This window comes from Perognathus longimembris, chromosome 9 (assembly GCF_023159225.1).
Source record: "Perognathus longimembris pacificus isolate PPM17 chromosome 9, ASM2315922v1, whole genome shotgun sequence".
Lineage (NCBI taxonomy): Eukaryota > Metazoa > Chordata > Mammalia > Rodentia > Heteromyidae > Perognathus > Perognathus longimembris.
In genome coordinates, this window is record NC_063169.1 from 18,038,375 (window position 1) to 18,057,765 (window position 19,391).

Below are 19,391 nucleotides of genomic sequence, written 5' to 3' on the forward strand. Positions count from 1 at the left end.
GGGTGTAACCCAGTGATAGAGCACTTGCCTAGCACACATGTGGCCTTGGGTTCAATTCCAGTACTTCCAAAGAAATGTTTAATTCACAGTACTAGAACACTTAGGGGTTAGGAACTAAGTGATATATCTGAGTGGTATTTTTTGTGTGTTAATGGAAAAGAAACTTATTGTGTGCACTCCCCAGAGTTGAGTAGTGAAATACTCTCAGTTTTGTGCTCACTAGAAAGGGGCTTGGCTGGGCAGGGATGGCTAGACATAGGAAGAAGGTTCCAAGGTAAGTCCTCCACCTGCAGAACTTCACAATTCCAGGTAACCTAAGTATTCTTAATGTCAGGTTTTTCTCCTATCCTTTATACTTTCATTCCAGTACCTTTTCTCAATGGGACAACAACCTTTTTATTGTCCACACTGGGACTTGAACTCAGGGCCTGGGTGCTGTCCCTGAGCATGTGTGCTCAGGCTAGCACTTTACCACTTTGAGGTACAGCTCCACTTCTGGTTTCTGAGTGGTTCACTGGAGATAAGCGTCTCATGGAGACTTTTCTGCTGGGCCTGGCTTAGAATCTGCAGATCTCAGTCTGAGTAGCTAGGATTACAGGCATGAGCCACTGGCACACGACCACTTTTTTCATTTTTAAAAAGTACTAGAACATTAAAAAACAAAACATAGGAGCTAGACAACACTGGTGATTCGTGCCTGGGCAAGAAAGTCTATGAGATTCTTATCTCCAGTTAACCACCACAATACTGGAAGTGGAGCTGTGGCTCAAAGTGGTAGTGCACTAGCCTTGAGCAAAAGAGTTCAGGAACAGTGCCCAGGCCCTGAGTTCAATCCCCACAACCAACAGCAACAACAATTGAATTCCTCTTTCAGTTTTAATTAGTATAGCACTTTAGAACAATTAAGTTTGTTGAATTTTTTTTCATTTTAAACTTTTTTATTTATATATTTTTTGTTTGTTTTTTGCCAGTCCTGGGGCTTGAACTCAGGGCCTGAGGACTGTCCCTGGCTTCCTTTGCTCAAGGATAGCACTCTACCACTTGAGCCACAGCGCCACTTCCAACTTTTTCTATATATGTGGTGCTGAGGAATCGAAGCCAGGGCTTTATGTATACGAGGTGAGCACTTTACCACTAGGCCATATTCTCAGCCCAGTTTGTTGAATTTTTAAAAATTATTTTGTTCTGTTTAAGGCTGGCTTGAGTCTTCGTAAAGTAAACCGGCACGTAGATTTTCCACTTACGCTGGATTTAGCACCATTCTGTTCATCTGCTTGTAAGGTACAGTATGTTAAGCTAGGTAATTAAGCTGCAAACATATGCTTAAAAGAAAACTCTATGTAACATATTAGCTCATATGTTGTTTGTAAAATAAATTTCCCTTCTTTCAAAAGAGAATTTAAGTGAAGTTAAATCAGTAACTCATGGCACATTTAATGCACCCAATAGGACTTTTGTCCTCTGGGAGTAAGACAGTAGGCCTGGTGACTATAAAGATCTAAGCTGCTGAGACAAGTGATCAGGTTTGGCACCTTCTCTGTTCCTTGTGTTCAATCTGCATAATGAGTAGTTTTAGCATAGGTATGGATCTTTTGCAAGTCAACACAGCACATTTTTATGCCATTTCATATGTAACACTTAGAGTGGTATACATGTCTACTGAGTATTATATTCGCAATTCTTACTATCTTACTAACAGGGTACAGAAAGCAGACTGCTTTACAGTTGCTTATACTTGACCATAAGAATTGTATAGATGGAACTGATGGCTTTTCTCAAGGAAACCAAGCTGTTTTAGGGTAATTGGTGTCCTGTTCATGCTTAGTAGCTAAAATCCATTTTTTTTGTGGTATGTAATAGGATTTTGTTTTGTTTGTTTGGGGTTTTGTTATTTTTCTGTATGTGGTACTAGGGTTTGAACTAAAGGCCTTGCACTATCTAGAAATATCTAATACTAGAAGCTCACCTTCAGCCCTTTTTACTTTTTCAGATAGAATCTGGTGTTTTTTAGTCTAGGCCAGCCTCACCAGGCACATAACCTCACTACTCTGCCTACGAATGCCCTACCACATAGCTGGGATTACAGCTTGCAGCTGTGCGTCACTATACCCATCTTGGGTTCTTAGGGTTGTCTTGTTAACATTTTGCCCTAGGCCGACCTAAAACTGTAGCCCCCTGATCTCTGCCTCTCAAGTAGCTGAGATTGCAGGTGTGAGTCACCAGCCCAATAGAATACTTCTGGAAGCAAAAATACCATGAATGTGGTTTCCAGTTTATCTGAATAATCTGCTGTGGAACACCAGTACTGTCAATCATTAACATTCATTATCCCTAAAATTTGATAATGTGGTAAGTAATAATGAAGCTTAAGTTCAGTGTTTACTTTATGAGAACATTACATTTGTAAAAATAGAGAATTTCTTTTTTAAAATTTAGTTTTATTGTCAAAGTGATTCACAGAGAGATTGCAGTTACATACATAAGGTAGTGAGTACATTTCTTGTCAAACTTGTTACCCCTCCCTCATTTTTCCCCCACCTTGCCTCCCACACCCAAAATAGAGAATTTCTAACATACACAAAATAGAAAGAGCATGAACCTCCAGCCTTACAACTTGAGATCTATGGCCAGTCTTTTTTCCATTCACATCCTCCTGTCCTTTTTCCTATGTTATTATTTTAAAGCCAATATTGGCACAATTTCCCCCATAAATATTACATCTTGTATTTGTAGAATGCAAGAATTACCTTTACTGTTTCTTTGTTAGTTTATAACATTGTCTCAGTGGTTCAGGAATGGCTTAGAACTTTTAGATTCCTCCCGTTTCACCTTCTTGAGTTCTGGAACAAGGCCAAAACCTTATTTGCAAATAGCTAAAGCTAAAAGGACTGGAAGTATGGCTCCATTGATAGAATGCTTATCTCTAGTCAGCTGGAGACAGTTCAACCTATATTACAGTACTATTTACAAAACAAAACAGCAAAAAAAAAACCCAGAAAGGTGAGTGACATTCTAATATTGGCATTTCTTCTTTATTAGCTAGAACAATTTTATATAAAGAGAAATTCCCTTCATTTGTTTGGACTCCAAATTGGATTTCAGAATAATTTTCTGGGTGGTGATGGCTCATGCCTGTAATCCTAGCTATTCAAGAAGCTGAGACCTGGAAAGATCACAGACTCCACCTCCAGTGAAACTCCAGTGCGGCTAAAGTGGTAGAATACTAGCTGTGTGCAAGAAAGCTGAGCAAATGCCTGAGTTCAAGCTCTGGTACTGGCACGCGCACACACTAGTAGTAAATTGCCAGTAGTATCCTCTGTTATCAGTTTAAGATTATTGGACTTAAATATAGTAGACTTATTACATTTTAAAATTTGTTACTGGCAGTCCTTCACAGTTGAAATAAAATGACTCCTGGCTAATTTTCTTGAAATAAAATGAAAAACCTAAACTGAAAAAAAATAAATTTGTTACATTATTCTTTTTGCTCATTCTCTTAATATATTAGTCTAATGTGTTACTAGTTATTACTGAAAGCCACTACAGTTTGGCTCTTTGGTGCGTTGGACATGATCCTGCTGGTCCCTCTAATAAGAGTTATGCCACCAATGAATGTTAGATTTTTTTTTGTGTCATTTAAAATTTTTCCTTTATAGAGGTGCTTTTTAAATCACTGTGGAAGTATTATAACTACATCAAATATACTAAAAAAGATAAGTTCACAGAAGTCTGATTTTTATGTGTCCATGCTATTTATTTCCTCCTTCCCTTTATAAATAACCACTTAAAATATGGCTATTTGTCTTTCTTTTTAAAGTGTAAGCAGGTATATGTATGGATATATGTAATATATATATATATATATATATATATATATGTATGTGTATTTGTTTTGTCCCTCTTGAATAATGATAGTTTAAAATAATGATACCAGGGCTGGAAATATGGCCTTACTAGAGTGCTCGCCTCGTATACATGAAGCCTTGGGTTCAATTACTCATCACCACATATATAGGTAAAAGCCAGAAGTGGCGCTGTGGCTCAAGTGGTAGAGTGCTAGCCTTGGGCAAAAAAAAGCCAGAGACAGTGCTCAGGCCCTGAGTCTACGCCCCAGGACTGGCAACAAAAATAAAACAAATAAATAAAATAAAGATACCTTATTCTTTGAATTCAGTTTTTCTTAATATTCTACCTTTTCCTGAACATTATATCCTAGAGCTTATTTAGGGATAGTATGTACTCTATTTTGCTTTCTTGACCTCTCTGACCTCATTCTGCCTTGTCCTGTCCCATCTCTTCTGTGAGGTTCAGGATTGAACTCAGGGCATTGTACATGCTAACCATTGAGCTACCTCAGCCCTCTATTTCATTTACAAACAGCATACATAATATATTATGTCAATGTGTCAGTTTATTTACCAGTTCTTAATTTATGGACATTTTAAGTTTATTCCAGTCATATGATGTTAAAAATAATCCTGCAATTAATAGCTTGGTTTTTTTACATTTTGCTCACGTACTTGTGGGATAAAATCCTAGAAATTGGATTGATAAATGTAAAGATTATATAAATAAAGGTAGATAAACTTCACTAGAGAACATGAAATATCCCAGCATCAGAGGCTACCCCTTTGAATTCCCATATACAGTCACAGCAATCACTCCTTTTCTAGCAGAGGATCTTCTCCAGCTTTTGCATTTTCCCAGTCTAGTAGTGGGAAAGTAGCTTAATCAGTGCCATTTTAATAATGCATTTTGGTGTGTGTGTGTACTGGGGCTTAAACTCAGACTCTAAAGCTCTCACTTCGCTTTTGCTCTCAAGGCTGGCAATCTACCGCTTGACACATACTTCCACTTCTGTCTTTTGGCTGGTTAGTTGGAGATAAGAAACTCAGATATATCTACCTGGTTTGGTTTTGAACTTTATTTCTTAGATCTCAGCCTCATGAGTTGTTTTACAGGTATGGGCTACCAGTACCTGGCTGGTAATTCATGTATCTTCTTTTAAGCAGTACATGCGTAACTTTTTCTCACAGTATTTCACTATCTGTTACTAAATTGGATTTTTCTCTCTGTTTCAAAGAATGTAAATACAGGAGACAAAGTTCTTTACGCTCTTTATGGCATAGTGGAGCACAGTGGCTCGATGAGAGGAGGTCATTACACCGCTTATGTGAAAGTGAGAGTGCCTTGCGGGAAATTACCAGAACAGACCACTGGGAGGAAAAATGTGCCTGGTATGCCATCCTAAGTGCACTTCATTCTTAAAAAATATGTGAATCTGGTCATCCTTTTGGAAGACATATGCTATTATTTCATAAGTCCCTCACTTTATTCATGTCAAGTAAGAATTACTTCAAGGGGCTGGGAATATGGCCTAGTGGCAAGAGTGCTTGCCTCGTATACATGAGGCCCTGGGTTCAATTCCTCAGCACCACATATACAGAAAATGGCCAGAAGTGGCGCTGTGGCTCAAGTGGCAGAGTGCTAGCCTTGAGCAAAAAAGAAGCCAGGGACTGTGCTCAGGCCCTGAGTTCACAGCCTAGGACTGGCCAAAAAAAAAAAAAAAACAAAGACAGCCTAGACAGAAAAGTTAACCACTCAAAAACCAGAGGTGGCGCTGTGGCTCAAGTCTAGCCTTGAGCACAAATAGTCTCAGGGACAGTGTTCAGGCCCTAATAAAAGCCCCACAACTGACAAAATGAAAACAAAAAAGATAAATAAAAAAATAAATAAGTAAATAAAGAATTACTTCAAAGAGTGCTTAGATAATCTTAATTTACATAAGACTGTATTCTTCTGATAATTAGACTATGAGGTGGCACAGCATTTCAAGGTAATGAAACAAGCAGCAACAACAAAAATACACAATACTTTGAAGACATACCAGGTCTTCAGAATAGACAGAGAGTTAGAAATTTGCTACTGTGCTTATGGCTGATCAGATTAACTTTTCTTAAATTTATTTATTAATTAAGCAAAAATTTTTTGACAAGGTATTGTGCAAAAAGGGTACAGTTACATAGTAGGGCAGTGTATACATTTCTTGTGATATCTTACACCCTGTTTTTCTTTCCCTTCCCTAGGTCAGGCAGATATATATACAATACCCAATGTACCAAGAACATATACAGTAGCCACATGGCCTACGCCAAAGAAAATTCGCCTAGGGCTTTAAATGTAATGTCGACATTAGACAATATGTCACAGTAGTCTTATATGAACGTACATACATAGCTTTTGAGCTATTGTATTCCACTGAGAGGTCAATTCTTGACCTTTGTATGTTGAGTAGTTGTTTGGTTTTAGTTACATAATGTTGGGTTGCTGACCCAATCCTGTGGGAAATACCATTTGACAAGCAGTTTTTGGTTTCACAGACCTGCCCTCTGTCTCTCCGTCACCCCATCTTAACTGTCATATATCAGGGAGATCATGCCCCTTTGTTTTCTGTGTTCTAGGCTTGTCTCGCTCAACATTATTTGTTCAAGTTTGATCAGATTAACTTAGTTATTTTTCCCTTTATTTTTTTTCTGAACAATTAAGTATTTACAAGGTGAATATTTCATTAGCTATTTAAAAATGTTAGTAATAGGGCTGGGGATATAGCCTAGTGGCAAGAGTGCCTGCCTCGGATACACGAGGCCCTAGGTTCGATTCCCCAGCACCACATATACAGAAAACGGCCAGAAGCGGTGCTGTGGCTCAAGCGGCAGAGTGCTAGCCTTGAGCGGGAAGAAGCCAGGGACAGTGCTCAGGCCCTGAGTCCAAGGCCCAGGACTGGCAAAAAAAAAAAAAAATGTTAGTAACTAGAAATAACTAATTATTCCCATAATATTAATATATTTTGGAAAATTATTAACCCAAGGAAAAAAACAGTAAGAACTAGCACCAGATAAATATAGTTTTTAATGAATATGTTGCTGTTTGTAATTTCGGGAATACAAGGAATACATCTTGTGAAATTGTACTCCTTTGGTGTCCTTAGGTTTGAAAGAACTTGCCAGTGAGGCAGGAAGCCACTGGGTCCACGTCAGTGACACATACGTGCAGGTGGTTCCAGAATCAAGAGCGCTGAGTGCACAAGCTTATCTTCTTTTTTACGAAAGGATTTTATAGCTATTTGTTACTTGCTAGTGGTAATGATTACCTAGCTCACTTTTATTTGAATGCTGCAAGCGGAACTATAATATGTATGTAATGTGCCTTTGTATTCTTCTCTCTTCTGCAGGATCAGCATGTCTTTCAAATGCTCCTTAACATTTTCACCATTTTAGTGAATCCTTCTAATGTAATAAATTTATTCAGTGCTTTCGAGTTTATATTCCTGAATGTAAAAATCAGATTTCTTTCATGTTATGAGGGACAAAAAAATCAAAATTGACAATAGTAAAAGAAGTTTCTTTATGATATGGCTCATTATCACAAGCATTCAGAAAGGATGCTGGGATCAACCAATTATCCCCTAATTATACCGTTTACTCAATGAGACACTGCTTTCTGATCTCTTGTAATATATCCTGTGCCATTATTTACTTTTAATGTTTTAGTCTTTTTAGCCTTAACCTTATTCTGAGCAGTTGTATTTCACATTTTATGTACTTGTTATTTTTATAATAAACATGAGGTTTATAACCATAAAAGAAATTATTCATCCATGAACACTCACTTAAAATCATCTCAGGGCTATATATTGGTATGTGTATAATACAGTTTGGGAAACATTGCTGTAACTATGTGGAATAATGCCTAAAGTCATGCCCTTTGCCTTGTCATATTTTATATGACGCAGTCTTGTGAGAGGCATCACTATAATTTTGGAAGTGTGAGTTTTTCAAATAATATATTGATTCCCTACTGTTTTAAGAGTATTCAAACATTTCATAGATAGATCATTTCTAGCCAATTCATGGTAGAATTAAAGATAATCTGCAAGTTGTTGGCCAAAGGCAAAATGTGATTATAGATAATTGTATATGTATTTGCAACATGAAAGTTGGTAAATAGAAGTTGATAATCATGGTCCAGGGGAACCTCTGAAGCCTTAGTTACCAAGTTATATTTGTAAATAAATGGTAGACAGCTTTATTCTTATACAAGGAAACATAATGCAATTTCTACTTTTGTCTTTCAATAAATGTAGTTTCAGGATGTAGAGATCACTTTTGTCTTCAATTATTTAAAAGTTCAGGTGATTTAATTGGGCACAGAGCTGGCATTTTGGTTTTCTTTAAAAAAATTTTATTGTTATAAAGGTGATGTACAAAGGGGTTGAAGTTACATAAGTCAGATAAAGAGTAAATTTCTTTTTGTACAGTGTTGCCTTTTCCCTCACTCTTTGGCACTTTCGTTTTCTAAGTAATTAAACAGTGGCATAACTTTCATTCATTTATTTTTATTTACATATTTTTTTGCCTGTGTTGGGGCTTGAACTCAGAGCTGGGTGCTGTCCCTGAGATTCTTTTGTTCAAGGCTAGCTCTCTACCACTTGAGCCACAGCCCCACTTGAGTTTTGTTTTTTTTTAATTAGTTTATTAGAGTTAAGAGTCTCAGGGAATTTCCTGCCCAGAATGGCTTTGAACCGTGATCTCAGATCTCAGCCTTCTATTCCTAGGATTACAAGCATGAGCCACTGGTACACCTAGAACCTAACAAAGTCAAAAGTGAGCATAAGAAATATTACTGTAATTACTATTCAATTTCAAAAAATAATAGCTACTTCACTGTCATAATATTAAATCAAAATATTACTATGTGGTCCAAGTTTCCTATCATTAATGTCAGTGACTTACTACATGAAGCATCAGATGAGTGTGCAGAAAGTGAGGCCAGAAGAATAGTGACTGTAAGTTAGTATGGGGAAAATATTAAGACTAATGGTTTTTAACATTCAAGTGTATGTGCCATTATCAAGGTTAACAGTGCTACCTTTTAATATATGGATGAATGGAATTGTGATTAGTGTTAAGATAGAAATAGCCTACAAAATGCAGAGTTTTAAAATGTTATTGCACACTTTCTATTTTTAAAATAGTTGAAATTGCTGTTGAAATTTAGTTGTGTTTTCTTGATTTTTAGCAGTGAAAATGAAGAGATACAGCTTTGTTATCTGCAGAAACTGGCTTTGGTTTGTAAAGGGAAGTTTTAATCCATTAACACTGAAAATTTCAGTGTCAGAGCAAATAATTGTGTGTGTGTGTGCGCGCACATGCGCGCGCCAATCCTGGGGCTTGAACTCAGGGCCTGGGTGTGTCCTTGAGCTCTTAAGCTCAAGGCTAGTGACGTACCACAGCCCCATTTCTGGCTTCTTTGTTAATTGGAGATGAGAGTCTCATGGGCTTTCCTGCCAGCACTAGCTTCAAACCTCAATCCTCAGATCTCCGCCTTCTTAGTAGCTTGGATTACAGTCAGCAATTAATTTTTTTAAAAAATATTAAATTTCCTCAGTTAACTCAGCCTTCCTAACAGTAGTAGCTCTCAGCCCTCCCCCAAGCAGTTTATTATTTTAGAAATCTCATTTCCTTTTAAGAAGTACACACTTCTCAAGGAATAAGAACCTGTTTTTCTGTTTTAAATACATGGCTAGATAGATACCTATATCCCATGCATTAGGTACTAAGGTGACATCATTTTATCATCTTCTTAAATGGAAAGACCTGTACGATCTAGATATTTTATCAATAATATATAAATAAAATATTTTCATTTCCTTAGTGTTCTATTAGCTGATCTTGAAATCTAGTTTTTATGGCCTAGAATGTATAAACACTTTTTCTTGGTCTCTGAAAAATTATAAAATGTTTATTTTAATACCCAGAAATTTTCTAAATAGTAGACAAAGCATACTAAATTGCACATGAGTTTGCATTTAATTTTTTGCTTTGCTTTTGAAATTTTCCAAGGTATATTTTCAGGGATTTCTTAAATTGTGAGGCTACAGTAATAACAACCGTTCAGGAAACTGTACAGTAAATGAGAACGTTTACAAACCATCAATGCAACTATGTAATGTGGTTGGGGGGGTTGGGGTGTGTTATTTTTTGGGGGGGATCAGCCGTGGAGTTTGAACTCAGGGCCTGAGCTCTTCAGCTCAAGGCTAGCACTCTACCACTTGAGCCACTGCGCCACTTCTGGTTTTCTAGTGGTGAATTGGAAATAAGAGTCTCACAGACTTTCATGCTCAGGCTGGCTTTGAACCATGATCCTCAGATCTCAGTCTCCTGAGTAGCTATGATTACAGGTGTGAGCCACCACTGCCTGGATACATGATGTTTAACTGAATGAATTTAAGAAGTCAAACCCAGAAATTTCACTAACTCTTTAGAAACTGGTTTGCAGGGTCTGTATAGCCCTTCACCTTAGTCTCTTAGCTTTTCCATGTATAAAATGGTAATGTTCTGATTATGTGCCAATTATGCAAATAGTTGACATAACCAAATATACACCTATATTATATTTAAATTGTTGTCATATAATGCTTTTCAAAAATTATGTGAGGACCACCTTTTTAGGTAGCCTAAGAGTGGTCATTGGTATCAATTCAGAGTATGAGTCAGAGCTAGTTTACTATATATAGTAGCTCTTAACTTGCATGTGTGATGATTTTAGTCAGTGATTTTATGACATAGTTGAATAAAATTTCCTAAGATTAAGCTGTAACATATATTACCCTCATATATTTTTTGCAGTACAGACTAACATCCTGTGTAGTTCTCTTGACTTTATATTTTTCTGCATGATACCTATCAAGCATAAACCAAATGTGTGCAATAAAACTGAACATTTAGATAATAGTATCTTGCCCATTATTAAGAAAGACTTTCTATTCTATTTAAAATGTTTTTGTTCATGTAGAAATAAATTCAAATCTCTTTAAACGATAAGACTATATTTTCAATTTTGAGTGTTGTTTTACTGTTTTCCTTTTTTGCAGTGTTTTTAGGTAATAGCTATGTAACCTATTGAACATTATTTTGGTGTTATGATATAAGCATCATAATAAAGATTAAATTCTTATTTTGCTTGTAAGGTTGGAGTTTGTGCCATCCATCTTATAGACAGAATATTTTAACATTGCATTTGTATTTGTTTTTAGTCCCCTTGGGCTGTTGCAACAAAGTATCATGCAGTATCTACAGAATTTATTTTCTGTAGTTCTAGAGGATAGAAAGTCCAAGATTAAGGCACCAGTACAGTTCACTGTCTTGTGAGGGCCCTGCTTCTGGCCCTCAGACCGTCCTCATCATTTCTTCACATGGTCAAAGGGACAAAGGATCTTGGGGGGGTAGAGGAGTGGGGCTTCTTTATGAAGGCAAGTACCCTGTTTATGAGGGTTCTACTCTCTTACCTACTTTCCCAAAGGCCCTGCTTCCACAGACCCTCGCAAGAGGTATTAACATTCACTCCACAACATCTTACTACATCTTATATCTTAGAAATGCATATCTGAAAATAAAATATATGCACATATGAAGTACTATAGTGAAACCTCTTGGTACAATAAATAATGTGTTAACGAAGTTGCAAGAAAAGTTAAACAGGCTCTGATGGAAGTGGGCACCAGCAGGACATGGGAGGGCTAAAAAAGGAGATGAATATGGTTGATGTAGTTTATTTGCATGTACGAGAATGAAACCTATTGGGATTGGTGTATGTGTGTGTGTGTGTTGGTTCTGGGGCTTGTACTCAGTATCTGGGTGTTTCTTTTGCTCAAGACTAGTGCTTTACTCCTTGAGCCACAGCTCTACTTCCAGCTTTTTTGGTGATTAGTAGGAGATAAGAGACCCAAGGACTTGACAGCTGGGGCTGGCTTTGAACCTTGATCATCCTCCTGAGTAAGATTGCAGGCATGAGCCACCAGGGCCCAGATATTGAGGTTGTTTAAAGATGAGTGGGGGAGAGTGTTGGAGTTAGGTTGGTCTAGATACATTGTATTCACAAGGGGATGAAACTCCCCTTGAAAACTAATAAAAGTTATTTTAATAAAAATAATTGAAAATACCTTGTCAGCAGAGCACTGGTGGCTCACATGGATAATCCTAGCAACTCAGAAGACTGAGGTCTGAGGACCATGGTTCAAAGCCAGCCCAGGCAGGAAAGGCCATGATCATGACTTATCTCCAAGTAACCGCCCAAAAAGCTGTAAGTTGAGTTATGGCTCAAGTGATAGAGCACTACCCTTAAGCAAAGATACTCAGGGACAGTGCCCAGGCACTAAGTTCAAGCCCCAGAGGACACACATACACTATATTGTCTTAGAACAAATTTGACTGATCCCCCCCCTCTCTCCATCACTCAAATTTCACCCAGATCCTTAGGTTTCATCCTTTCAGACAATTTTTGAAATTCTTGAGTTATTTAGACAAAGTAGTTTAGTAGGAAGTATTTTATCTGCATTAACTCTTTTTGATCATGAAGCTCTTTAAGATAATGCTGAAAGAGATATGCATACATTTTTTATTATGCAATCCTTGAATGCATTTATTGAATACTAGGTAGTTGGCAGTAGGGCTAAGAAGTGAAAACTAGAAATGCGGAAATAGTCTAAAATGAGTAAGAGAAAAATATGTCAACTGTTAATGATATGGAGAAAGCAAACAATATTGCTTGCAGAGCTATGTGGGAATTAAAGTCGAGCAGATAAAAGTAATAGTCCCAATGGCACCACAAGGAAAGTTGAGCACTAGAGGAAGAGTGGGTCCTGATTCTGGGGCCCACATTTTTGTATATAATTGCAAAGTTAATGAATCTCCTTATTCCAGTTTCATACATTCTTTTTTTTTTTTTCTTGGCCAGTCCTGGGCCTTGGACTCAGGGCCTTAGCACTGTCCCTGGCTTCTCTTTGCTCAAGGGTAGCACTCTGCCAACTTGAGCCACAGCACCACTTCCGGTTTTTTCTGTATATGTGGTGCTGAGAAATCGAACTCAGGGCCTCATGCATGCTAGGCAAGCACTCCACCACTAGGCCACATTACCAGCCTGGACTTTAAATTTTTTTTTTCTGACTTAGCTGGTTTGAAATTAATCCAGTTCTCAACCTCCTAGGCAGCTGGGATGATAGATGTGTGCCACCCACCACGCTCAGAAAGAAATTAGCTGAGAAAGCATTTCAGGAACTTTTCTTCCTAGGCTAGAGTTGGGTCACAATCCTCCCAAACTCAGCCCCCCAACTAGCTAATGAAAGTTTTTCCTTGCTTAGTCAAGATCCACTGTGAATCTAGGTAATCTTCAGATGTAACTTTCTGTAACCAAAGAGGATGTCAAAAGATCTTGCTCTAGCAAGTTGGTTTATCACTAAACCCATTGCGTAGTCATAAAACCCTGCCTGACTACAAAAGAAGAATGAATTAGGAGTTAAATCTTGTAAGAAAATAAAACGGGATATATGAAGTTACTGTGAGTCTATCACAATCCACCATTCCAGTCACCAGTCCTCTTAATTTTCTTTTATATGTATGACCTCTTCAAAGGACACGGTGTAAAAGTCCCATCCAGACAAAGTTTAATCCTACAAAACTAGGCTCTGTCAGGTCTGAATGTCTCTCCCACTGGTCTGAAGATTCAGAGACGAGCATGTTTTCCACATTGTCACTGCACAGTGGTAGAATGGGTTGAATTATATATGAACCATGCAGTCTGATGGTATCGTACCAGCACAGGTCGAAAACGAGTTCATGACTTAACTTGTGGCTCAGAGGCCAAAACTAATACACAAAGTTCTATTTTTAAGACATTTGGTCTTCGGTGTATTGTGAGTGATGAAGGAAGAGGTATCAGTGAACACTGATAATGTGTGCCAACCCTTACAATGAGTTAAGTACAGAAATACTAACTTGAATCATAAAGGATTTTGCATGAGAAAATGCAGTCTTCATACTTCGTTAAGCTTATCTTTCTCTAATCTGGTCTAACAGAGGACATATTCCTGGATAAAAGTTCCAGTGTAAGCTGTGTGGAGTGTAAGTGGCTCACACCTGTAATCCTGGCTCTCTGGTGGCTGAAATCCTGACAATCATGGTTCAAAGTCAGTCCAGGCATGAAAGTCCATGAAACTCTTATCCAATAAACTTCCAAAAGGTCAGAAGTGGCATTGTGGCTCAAGTGGTAGAGTGCTAGCTAGCCTTGAGCAAAAAAGCTCAGGAACAATGCCCAGATCTTGAGTTCAAGCCCTATGATTGGCACACATATGTGCATGCACGTGCGCACATGCGCGTGCGCACACGCGCGTGCGCACACACACAGCCCAATGTAGTCCATCACAAAGTATTATCTTTTTAGTTTTTTTTTTTTTTTTTTTTTTTTTTTTGCCAGTCCTGGGGCTTGGACTCAGGGCCTGAGCACTGTCCCTGGTTTCTTTTTGCTCAAGGCTAGCACTCTGCCACTTGAGCCACAGCGCCACTTCTGGCCGCTTTCTGTGTATGTGGTGCTGGGGAATTGAACCCAGGGCCTCATGTATACGAGGCAAGCACTCTTGCCACTAGGCCATATCCCCAGCCCTAGATTTTTATTTTTAAGTTAGCTTTATGTAGTTGTGTATAACTTCTTTATAAAGGGATTTCAACATATCAGTTTAAAGTATTATTTTGTGTGTGGGTATGGTGCTAGGATTGAACTTAAAACTAGGCAAATGTTCTACCACTGCAATAGACCCTCAGCCCAATATTATATTGTATCCTCCTCATAATTCATTATGCCACAGACTCTCACTACTTTCTAAAAGATGTTAAATAATCATACTACATATAAATTAAAGAGATCTTGTCTGGGGGTGGGGCAGTAAGCAAAAGACTCTGAGTTCAAAACTCAGTACTACCTAAGAAGAACTAAACAAATGGATCAAGAAAATGTAGTATATATACACAATAGAATTCTGTGCTTCCATCAGAAAGAATGACATTAACCCATTCATAGGGAAATGGAAAGACTTGGACAAAACTATATTAAGCAAAGTAAGCCAGACCCAAAGGAACATAAGCTTCATGGTTTCCCTCATTTGTAATAATTAGAATGTGTCTGTAAGTCTACAAGTAAACCCAATGGGTAGTAAAAGACAATTATACCTGGACATGATTAATTAAACGGCACTCTAGACACTCACACAGTGAGAACAAAGGAGGATATCCTTAGGAGAGGATCACGAGGGCTCAATGGCTATGCACATATGATCATACAAAATGATGCTTATCAAAATGAACTCCAAGAAATGGAAAAGAAGGTTTTTTTTTATTGTACTGTTTGTGGGCTCTCTCGCTCTCGCTCACTCTCTCTCTCTCTCTGGTTTATTCCATTTTGATGCTGTGTTTTATTTCTGTACACTTTGTCTTGTATGTATATCAGTTTATCTGATTTGAGGTAGGGAAAGGGAAGCACAGAAACAGTGGGACAAAAAGTGAACCAATTCAGCAGTGATACTTGCTAGACATTATGTTGGAAATAAACTGTACAACTTGTACGGGGGGCCAGGTGGGGGGAGAGGGTTGGGAGGGGAAAAACTGGGAGGAAATGAGGGAGGGAATGCACTGTGCAAAAAGAAATGTTCTCATTACCTGACTTATGTAAACTCTAACCCTCTGTACATCAATTTTAAAATGATTTTTTTAAAGAACTAAAGAGTTATAATTGTTAGTGACCTATTAGCTTTAAATATGTTTTTCTTTTTTAATTACTAAGTGGTTGTACAAAGGAGTTTTCATTTCCATAAGTCAGGTTATATGTATAATCAGTCTTGATCAATATCATCTCTTTCATCATTCTCCCACATTTCCCCCCTCCCATCTCTACCCTCGAGTTACAAAGTTAAGTTTTACATAATGGACATTGAATATAATGACTATTTGCTTGCCCTTCCTCTCTCTATTCCTGTAATATATGTATATTTTATTATAAAGGTAATGAACATAGTTAAATATATTTTTATCTTCCATTCTATTATTATGGTAAAGTATATATAAAACAAAATTTTTTTTTTTGCCAGTTCTGGGGCTTGAACTCAGGGCCTGGGCACTGTCCCTGTGCTTCTTTTGCTCAAGGCTAGCACTCTACCTCTGAGCCACAGCACCACTTCTAGCCTTTTCTGTTTATGTGGTACTGAGGAATCAAACCCAGGGCTTCATGCATGCTAGGCAACCACTCTACCACTAAGCCGCATTCCCTGCCCTAAAACAATTTTTTTTCCTTTCTCTAAGAATGAATCTTTTACTTTTATTTGTATAATAATTATTTATTGTCAAAGTGATGTACAGAGGGGTTACAGTTTCATATGACAGGCCATGGGTACATTTCTTGTACTATTTGTTACCTCCTCCCTCATTCCTCATTATTTTAAGTATCTAATTTAGAAATATTCGCATTAGGGGCTGAGAATGTGGCTTAGTGGGAGAGTGCTTGCCTAGCATGCATGAAGCCTTGGGCTCAATTCCATAGCACCACATAAACAGAAAAAGCTGGAAGTGGCACTGTGGCTCAAGAGGCAGAGTGCTAGCCTTGAGCAAAAAGAAGCCAGGAACAGTGTTCAGGCCCTGAGTTCCAACCCCAGGACTGGCAAAAAAAAAAAAAAAAAAAAAAAAAGAAGAAGAAGAAGAAGAAGGAAGGGAGGGAGGGAGAGAAGAAAGGAAGAAGGGAAGGAGGGAGGGAGAGAAGGAAAGCAGGAAGGAAGGAAGGAATATTCACATTATTGTGCAAACCTTACCATCGTTTCTAGAACTCCATCATTCTAAACAGAAACTACACATTAAACAATAATTCCCCATTCCTGCTTTCCCTCAGCTTCTAGCAACCTCTCATCTACTTTCTATCTCTGATTTGTCTATTCTAGGAATCTCATCAGAGTGGACTTATAGACAGTATTTGTCTTTTTGGATCTTGCTGAATTCATCCAATACACTTCCATGTGGTAACATGCATTGGGAACTTCCCCTTTTTAGGTCAAATAATATTCTACTGTATGTGTACACTACAGCTTTAAAATTTTCTTTAATTTGGTCAATTGTTTTTTGATTTTTGTATTTTTTCCATAATAGCTTTCACTTCCATTTTACTTAAGGAATAATTCCAGTCTATAAAAATTAAAGGTACTAAGGAAATGTACCCTACCTTAGCGTTTTTTTTACTTAAAACACAGCAGCAAAGATCAATAACAATCTTCAACACACTTGATTATTAGCCATTAGCAGCAGATTGCCAGGCTAATATTAACAAGATAGTGCCTCGTAACAGCACTTGATAAATGAAGTATAGAATAGACACTGCAGGAATTTATGCACATGACAGCTTCTCAAATCTCAAAAAGACACTATAAAACAACACACATTCTAAGAAAAACTGGTGTTGAAATACATGCACAGGACCTCACTCTGGTTGGCATAGGCCTGTAATCCCAGCACTCAGGAGGCTGAAACAGAAGGATCATCAATTTGTGGCTCGCCTAGTCTACATAGTGAGATCTTTTCTCAGAAACAAAACCCCCAAACATATGAGATACATACAGAACTTGTCTATTGTCTCCCATTTCCATCAGGTTACAGTGTTACAGGGAAATCCTAGAAGGGAGTGGTTAGGGAAAGAGACATGGAATTGTAAAATTATTTTTCTGATCTGGCAAACAGTGAAAGCATCTCATTAAGTAGCACCATACCAAGTAACAAATGGTGAAGCCTTTTAATATCCACTTGGCAATAGATCTATTATCATTATCCATATCCAAAGTGTTTGGCTATCCATACTGGGGTAATGATTATTTGAAATATTCAGTCATATTTCTGTGTGCTAAGTAGTATGGGCAGAGATTTGGTGAGAAAAAAAATCTTTACCTGCCAGATATCCAACTTTACTAGGGAAATAAGGAATTACAGGCTAACTTCCTGTAATAAAAATACACAAAAGTGTCATTAGAGTGGCCCTCTACCACTTGAGCCATAGCTTACTTCTAGCTCTGTGTGTGTGTGAGAGAGAGAGAAAGAGAGAAAGAGAGAGAGAGAAAGAGAGAAAGAAAGAGAGAGAGAGGGATTTGGAACTAAGAATCTCAGAGACTCTCCTGCCCTGGCTAGCTTTGAATCACTTTTCAGACCTCAACCTCATGGTGCTAAGTAGAAAGGATTTTTTAAAAAGTTTTCCTTTTAACTCCAGGAGTATCCACATGAATGACCATCATGGCATTGCTAGGTATAATTAGTAAGCATCTCTTCCAAGGTAAAATACATTTTAAAAGTTTTAAATTTGATGATAAGCAGATCTTTAGCTAAAGAGAACTTTAATGATAAGCCAGGAGAGGACGACCTGACTTTTATGCAAAGAGGATTCATCATCTCATGTCTATATTTATCCTTTTCCAGCTTTTACTTTAATTTGCTGTTTCTTGTGCACAGTTACCAATGCATCAGTTTACATTAAAAAAAAAATCAGTCCTGGGGGTTTTTTGAGAGAGAGAGAGAGAGAGAGAGAGTCTCACGGACTTTCCTGCCTGCCCAAGCTGGCTTCCAGCCACTATTCTCAGATACCTGGCTTTCAGAAGTAGCTAGGATTACAGGCTTGAGCCACCACACCCGACCAATTTAGATTCTTACTGCACACTGCACTCTTTCTTCAGTCCCAGAAGTTTACTTCTTGGAAGGCACTTTCAAGGTTTGCCTAAAATACACTATTAATTAATATTGTATCGATTATATTGTATTTCGTATTAATACACTTAATGGAAATACTTGTAATTTTTTGCAAACTTTTGCTTGTCACATGAAGCTGCAAGTCCGGACCTCGGTAGTTCTCAACCAGGAACCCTGTTCGTAAGAGAACACGGGTAGGAACGCTGCCTTTCCCTGGACTTGCACCGGGTACAGAATGAGGAGGAAGACGACAGAAACTTCTCCCTTGCCACTCGCTCCGAAGGAACCAAGTATTAGAACCCCGCCTCCCGCAGGGGTTCGGGGTCTTGAGGTTCCCGCGGAGGACGATCTGCAGTGTTGCCTCAGGTCTCCGGGTGCCCTGCTCGCCCTGGGGGGCCATCAAGGTTTCTCCAGCCCCGGGGGGCGCTGGGCGGGACCCCAGCTCGGAGTTCCCCCACACAGGAGGCCGAGTCTCTGCACTGCACGCACCCAGCCGACCGGCCGGAGCTCGCAGGGTCTGACCTCGGGGGAAAGGCGGCGGGGCTTCCCGGCCGGCCGAAGGAGCCTCGGGGCATTGCAGGGTCTTGGCTTTCGGCCTGTTGTACAGATCCGAACTGGACGGATTTAGCAAGAAAACGGAAAGCGGGCTAGTTGTGGTTTGGCAAGCCTGTAATCTTAGGTCTTCTGTAGATCGGAGATCCGTAGTTCGAGGCCAGCTTCTAACAATACATGGGGAAAAAAAAAAAAACACCACACAGACGGGGATGGCGGAGTAAGGGTAAGCGCTTACTTATG

The 19,391-nt window shown here is 38.5% G+C and overlaps 1 protein-coding gene across 3 annotated transcripts in view; it reads left to right on the forward strand.

Moving 5' to 3' along the window:
* Usp45 (ubiquitin specific peptidase 45) overlaps nt 1–8,155 on the forward strand; it is a 58,790-nt gene extending 50,635 nt beyond the window's left edge. For all 3 annotated transcript variants that reach the window (XM_048353776.1, XM_048353777.1, XM_048353778.1), the window contains 3 exons: nt 1,195–1,281; nt 5,084–5,237; nt 6,989–8,155. In XM_048353776.1, the coding sequence (XP_048209733.1) occupies nt 1,195–1,281; nt 5,084–5,237; nt 6,989–7,119 (372 nt within the window). In that variant the 3' untranslated portion in view covers nt 7,120–8,155. The remainder of the gene's footprint in view (nt 1–1,194; nt 1,282–5,083; nt 5,238–6,988) is intronic.
* The last annotated feature ends 11,236 nt before the right edge of the window (nt 8,156–19,391 follow it).